A 7,095-nucleotide genomic window follows, 5' to 3' on the forward strand; every position below is an offset into this window, starting at 1 on the left:
ACCTGCATTACTGGGACATGCTGAGCAAAAGTAAATTCAGTGTTAACGCATAAAATAAAGAAGCGTACTTGCTACTATATATCGTAGTTGTATTGAAGAAATTAGATATTGCAGGTAAATTTCTTTTGGTCTTCGTGTTATTTATTTTAGAGATGAAAAGCAAACTTAAAACTGAGCGTTTGACAACAGGTCCAATTATAGGATTTCTTTTTCTTGCAGTAGCAATTAGTGCAGTTTGCCACATTCATTCCAGAAAGGAAATAGACAAAGAAAACCAAATGAGAATCAGTATAGTTTTAGCAGACTGCTGATGGATTCAAACGAGCTCTTCTTTATGAGTTCCTACCAAATGGTTCTTTATGAGGTTATACTAAATTACTAATTAAATTTTTTATTAATTATACAGTTTTTTTTTTTACACTAATTATACACTTCTTTTCCCTGCGGATGTGGGTGGGACGGGGCAGGGGGAGCGAGTGACAGGGGATGGAGCGGGGAAATGTTTGGGCAATAGGTTATGCTGCAGCTCCTTCAAGAGCATTTTTTACTACATTTTTTTTTAATTTCTTTTGAATAATCTCCTCTACATTACATCAATTTCTTTCTTTTCACTCCTTAAAGTGATGTTGAAAGTGGGACGGATGCTGATTTCAAATCCTATTAGTATAAAACTCTTATGGTTGGAGACAAAGATGATGATTGATATGCAATATTTATAAGTTTGATGGGTTTTTTTTTTTTATTTGTAGTATTACACATTTACACTGTAGTGCATTTATATTGGGAAATTGGATTATATTTTCTTAATTTCTAGAAACTTTGATGGAAGCATTTTTTAAAAAAAAATCAAATAGATTGAGTATTTCCCGCCTTTATTCGGAAGTCTCTAAACTTTTATTTTTTAAATCTATTTCTAGAATACTTGTATTTTTAATTTCCCATACCTGGCCGGTTGAACCAATTGGACTGAAGCCGAACACTTGGCCAGGTCACCGCCGAGTTTAAACAACAAATACCCGGCTGACTTAAATTTGCAAGTCGACTGGTGATTGGGTATTAGATTTTGGTTCCCCAAATGCAAACCTATGGAAGCTTGTCCAAAGGAAAATAGTTATACCCCTTCCAGTACTTGTAGGGATCCTTTTTACATGGAGAAAAAGATGACTGCTAGTAGCTCGATGCATTCTTAAGGACTCATTTCGCTTCCTTCTGTGTTTTTAGAGAGAGAGAGAGAGAGAGTATTATAGCAATTTTGCAAATCCTGTTTAGATCTACTTGCTAGTTAATTCGTCCGTGCTTGATTTGTATTCTGCAGTTAAAAAAAAGGCTCACATGACATACAAAGCTATCAATCTGCAATAAGATAGCCAATTTATGATATCAACAGGTAATAAAATCTGACAAAGAGTCGTTGATTTCCAATGGCGGCCTGTCAATTTCACATGCAAGTGCATGATGATTTAGAAACCAGGAACTAGAAAGTTTGCAGCTGAAGATATGGGATCACAATTACAATCAACATTGATTTCAACGGTAGCACGATCCCTTGTTTGGCACAAACTAGAGGTTCTGCAAAGAAAAGTGAAATATGAGAGAACACAAATTGAGAAAGCCACGCCTTTTCGTGTCCTGAAGAAAAACCTAGATTTACTTCAGCCACCATTATTACAGAAGCTTGAAAATACTCATAAGAACTTCCTGTATGGCCTCCCTGCATCCTCATCTTGCATATGCTGTCACCAAAGCAATCGTTGTTAAACTTACGTGGAAGTATACAGGACAGCACACATAAATGAATCAGAAATAAAAACAAATACTTTAGCCTTCATATAAAAGAAATAAACACATTTAAAGAAACGAGAATCCCAAATGTTTCAGTATTAGTTTTAAAAAAAATATATTGCAGAGGATAACCAAGTCCAAAAATCAGGCCAAAGACCAAAAACAAAAAGGCTAAAACTGCATATCGCACTCTCCAGAATCAATTCCAGTAAAATTTTACGCAGCTTACAATCAGGCAGCATATGGTTCACTTCACTATATAAGCAATCACTACTGCCAGCCATATGAAAGAACAAACGTGAAATTTCTAATGCCGGAACACACTCTTAAAGGTAGCTAAAGCTCATGGGATAATATACTACAGTGGCAGTCCTCCAAAAGAATGTGCTCTGTTCAATCTTGTTCTGTATGCACTTAAGTATCAACTACAAGAAGCACAGCCGGTATGGTTTTTCACATGAAGTACGACAAAATCACTGTACACAATAAAGTGTCAACTCAGACAAACACTAGGACATAGTAATTCTTATTTTCTTCTATTTTTATAAACATTTACATACCTATTACTTCTACCCAAAAAGTTCCACTTAATCTTTTCTGATACTAAAGTCCCATTCTCCATTTTGCGTTCTTTCCCTGCGCGTTAAACTGATAGGTTGGCTAAAAATTTGAACGCTGGTTTGCCTATTAATTGTACTAGATTTCAAGGGCTTAAACAACTATTGGAGTTTTGTCACTAAAGAATTGAAAATCTTATTCAAATTTCTAAGGATGTCCTTTTGATCCTAGAAATACAAAAATTGTTGATTTACCTACCTCAAACAACGACTTCTCAAGACTAATACGGCAGCTCCTACTATTGCATATCTTTCAGCAGGTTATGCTAGTAATTGGGATCCTTTAAAAATTAACTTGACTCCCAAGTCAGTATATAGCATATCCGACTTTAAAGTCAGCATTTCAAAAAAGCAATTTCTGGTTTTGCAACCAAATGGTATTAGTCCATCAAACTACCCCATCCAGCTTGATAATGATCTCGCTGTTTATTCAAAGCAAAATAAGAAAGTGGGAGCTTGATGGCAAGGAATCCATTTGGAATAAAAAAAGGTTTGAGCAAAGTGCACTTTTTACAACTTTAGGGTCAATCTTGCACACAACTATGATACTTTAATCAAAGCCAGATTTTACATTTTCCCAAACCCAGAAACCGCTGTACTCCAACACGACAAATCACCACTTAAAAAATAACGAACTAGAACCTCTCCGAAAGCAAACACAACTTAGGAGTTTCTCCTAAAAAAGAAAAACATTTTGGCAAAAGAACTCTTTTTAAGTCATGTCTCGCTTCTTTCTAGATACTCTGACACATTCTCAAGCCTCATTGCTCATACATATTTACATCGAACGTTGAAAATGCTCTGAATCAGTGGTACAATAACAATAATGCACCCAAGAAAAAATTGTCTCTTTGCAAACCCACAAGTCCTTTATGCTTCAATTTGCACAGTGCATCTAATATAACTAAAAAGGCTTCAACTTGGTAACATTACAATTGGGCTAATCATAGTGACACTGCACTTTTTGCCAATGGCCCTCCATTTCTTCATCTTCTTTTATCAAAATTGCAAAAGATATAGAGTGCCATCAACGACAATTGGAGTGCCAGTATCATCACTCTCATAACTAATACTTAGCTGCCCAAATGCCTAATTAACCAAGTATAACCTAAGACCCAAAATGCTAATTGCACAATTAACTAATCAATTCTGCAGAACTGAAAAAAGAAAAACCCTAATTTCCACCAATCACCAAGGAATTTGAGCAGCAATCAGATCCAAAAATAGGGCAGGCATCTATCGGGTGTCGTCTTCAACAGATAATAAGAAAGAATAACTCCGAAAAAGGGAAAAAAGGAAAAGGTTCATTTTGGGGCTTACGAATTCACGAACGATGCCCTTGTAGATTAAGACCGGGATGGCGACGCCGAAGATGCCGACGAGAGCCAGGTTCCGGCGGGTCCATCGGAAGTTGTGCTCCAGATTCTCTCTGGCAGTTGACCAATCTTCGATCCAACGGTTCTTATTTGTTTCCATTCCTCCGCCCATTTTCAGCCGAGTCGGGTCGGACCGTCTTCTTCTTCTTCTTCCTTTCTACTGCTGCTTGAGAGTGAGCTCTGGAAATGGATACTCTCGGTAAGGAGCAAATGGAGCTTGGAATTTGGCCGGCCGAAAAGAAAGAATAAATGGATATATTTATTAGTGTGAAATGACAGAATTATCCTCACCATTGTTTTCGGAAATTGGACTAATACCCTTTCAAAATTTGAGTCATGTTTCTTTTACCCCCTAACAAGGCAAATCTAAGAATTGTAGATTAATAACAAAGGCCATCTAGAAAAAGTAAAAGTACTATTTTAGTAGTAGTAATAATAATGACTTTTTTTTTGTTGTTGTTTGGAACTTGCATAACATTTACGGATTGGTACTTGATTTAGGAGAAGTTTGATAGTATTTAAAGTTATTGAAATCAATCTTGCTATATTGATTTTGGTCAAAGAGTGGTTGTACTTTAAATTCAATTTTCACATCCCTCGATGAGTCAAAACTGTAAAACTTTAATATCCATATTTGAGCAAAAGTTGATTTCCTCAACTTTTATTCCATATAAAATTTTAGCCACTGATTTTCAAGTATTCAAGTTATAACAAGTAACAACTATGTAATTTTTGCAACAATTCCTTTTATCCATCAAGTCTCCATATCTTTTTCATGAAGGAAAGGCAAGCCAGATTATAAGAAATATTTGTTAATTTGTCTTACCAATATATAGCAAGTGTTTCCATTTCTCTAGAATGGGTAATTTTTTATAACATGTTATAAATTTATGTCACAGTTATATATAATATCCAATAATTTTAAAAAAAATATTGAGCATTTAATTATTAATATTGTTCTTAAAAACAGAATATATTAAATTAAAGTAGGAATCACTTTTCGAATTGATCACAAAAAAGTGGTTTTATATTGATATGATATGAATACTTGCATATGCTTTGTGGCCATCCCCACACCAAAAGAAGGACATGAATGGATGTATATCTGTGTTTTCAAACTTGGACAGATCGGCTGGTCCGACCGGTTGAACCGAAAATCGGTCGAGTGTTCGATCCGAGTTGATCATCAAAACCGGGAGGTTCAAAACCCGGTCAATTCCGGTCAAAATCCGGGTTTGACCGGTACAGAACCGAAAAAACCGGTCCAAGAGGAGCTTTTATAAAAAAATTCAAACTTTTTTAATATTATATTTTGGCCCCCTAAATTGTGAAAACTTATTAATATATCTCAAATATTTCATACTTTATAAATATTGTCCTAAAATTTGATGTTATTTTTCAATTAAATCCATAATTTTAATTCTAAACTTGTTAATGTTTATTAAATAATATAAATTGTTACTTGATTGTTCTAATTTCTTTGTATTTTCTTGTTAAATATATTTGAAACATCAAATATATATGAATATACCTTTATTAATATCAATATGTTATTGGATATTTTATATATAATAATTTAATTTTTAAATAATTTTTATTTATGACATCATCCAGTTCGACCCCTATCGACCTCCGGTCGAACCCATTGACCCTGACCCCTGACCTCGGCCGAGTCGATATCCGGTCCGGTTCTGAAAACATAGATGTATATCTTACTCTTTTCTTCAAAGTTTTTATTTACGAGTTTTTTTTTTTTGAGTATCCTTTAGGTATTTGTTAATATAACTAAATTCCATACAACCTGTCATGTACACACACACAATATCAATTATTATCTTCTTTTATATTTATATATATATATATATTAATTGATCTTATCTTTCTAAATATATCTTAACGGGTGTCCAATGAACATTCGTTATAGAACTTCTATTGACTCTATTTATTTAGACACATATACACCTAAATTTAATTACACCAACAAACACATATGTTCCTCAACCCTATTTACACGGCTAAAGAGCAAGGAAAAGCAATACTTCCATAATCTGGCTGTGTATTATGTGCGTGTGCTTTACAAAGAGAATGATTTTGGGATCATGCAGTTGACATCAAGAACAGCATGAAAAAGTTAAGGTACTAAGTCCTAGAGACATTGCTATTTGCGCCTGAGAGGAAGGGTAGGCAGGGTTTTTCAGACGGGGTACGCGCGGGGCAGGAGACGTAGGGTAGGCGGGGTCTATTTTCAGTTAACAAAACTAGTGGAATTTTTTTTTTTTAAATTAGGAACAATCAAAAGATTGATATCCATGTTTGATAAGACTGAAATTTGAAAATTTAAATTTAAAATCTAAAATTTAAATCAATTAAATCAATTAAATTATTAAATATTAAATATGATATATATGAGTGCATATCATATTAAAATGATAAGTGAATAATTTATCGCTAATATTGAAGCAAATTTTGCCTAGAAAATTCGATGTTACTTAATTAATTGAGATGTTCTATTTTTTGTTATTAAACTCATTTGAACATGTTAAAATCTGACTTTATTAAATTTAAATATTGAACTGGTTATCAAATGGGACCTTAGGTCATTGACGTATGTTACTTAAGCACTACTCAAATTAAAACCTGTTAAAAACATCATACATTGTTGTCCAGCTGTTGCAGTGTTAATATTTTGTGCCCTTCATCCATCATAGCAAGTTATTTTTTTAATAAATAAGGAATATTTATTAATGAAATAGTTCAAAATCGTCTAATGGTTCTTAAATCATAGCAAGTCATTAGTCCTACCTGGTTTGGAGTCTCAATGGTTCTTAAATCATGAAACTCGAACGGCTGATGGTCAAATATCCTTATTTTGAAATTTAATAGCCTAAATAATTCGGTGAAATGTACTACAAGATGGAGTTATCATATCTACTAGTTTATTAAAGGGAATAATTTCAGAAATCTCTCATGAAGTGTCTAACAATTGTAGACAGTACGCTCTACTTTATAAAAATTATACGTGCCTCCTTGATTAATAGGTCTCGATAACCAAAGGTTAGCATCAGACGCAAGAATAAAATTTTAGTACAAAAATACCCCTTGTATTGAAATCAAAAGGCAAAAAATAATTAATGAAATCAATCACCAACATCTACCAACCAGCTTCTACACTTTGCTACACCTCTGCTAATTACCTAAGAAACCATCTACCACCGTCTCTAATGCCTTCACCAACCAAAATTCTAAATAACTTCAGCCTTTTACCATCTATTCCTTTGCCGAGCAAAGATGGACTCCTCCAGACTAGGGGTGTTATCAGA

General features: G+C 33.9%; 1 protein-coding gene across 1 annotated transcript; it reads right to left on the reverse strand.

The window, feature by feature from the left end:
- Positions 1–1,411: 1,411 nt before the first annotated feature.
- LOC113691303 (uncharacterized) lies at positions 1,412–4,005 on the reverse strand. The gene is made up of 2 exons (XM_027209402.2): positions 3,720–4,005; positions 1,412–1,733 (listed from the first exon to the last, which is right to left on the reverse strand). The coding sequence occupies exons 1-2, from the start codon at positions 3,885–3,887 to the stop codon at positions 1,686–1,688; spliced, it is 216 nt and encodes a 71-aa protein (XP_027065203.1). The 5' UTR covers positions 3,888–4,005; the 3' UTR covers positions 1,412–1,685.
- Between the last annotated feature and the right edge of the window lie 3,090 nt (positions 4,006–7,095).

Source organism: Coffea arabica, chromosome 6c, assembly GCF_036785885.1.
Source record: "Coffea arabica cultivar ET-39 chromosome 6c, Coffea Arabica ET-39 HiFi, whole genome shotgun sequence".
Lineage (NCBI taxonomy): Eukaryota > Viridiplantae > Streptophyta > Magnoliopsida > Gentianales > Rubiaceae > Coffea > Coffea arabica.

Coding starts and splice junctions, on each gene's coding strand:
- LOC113691303 (XM_027209402.2), bottom strand. CDS start 3,887: ATGGGCGGAGGAATGGAAACAAATAAGAACCGTTGGATCGAAGATTGG. Junction 1,734..3,719: donor AGGGCATCGTTCGTGAATTC/GTAAGCCCCAAA, acceptor CTTTGGTGACAG/CATATGCAAGATGAGGATGC.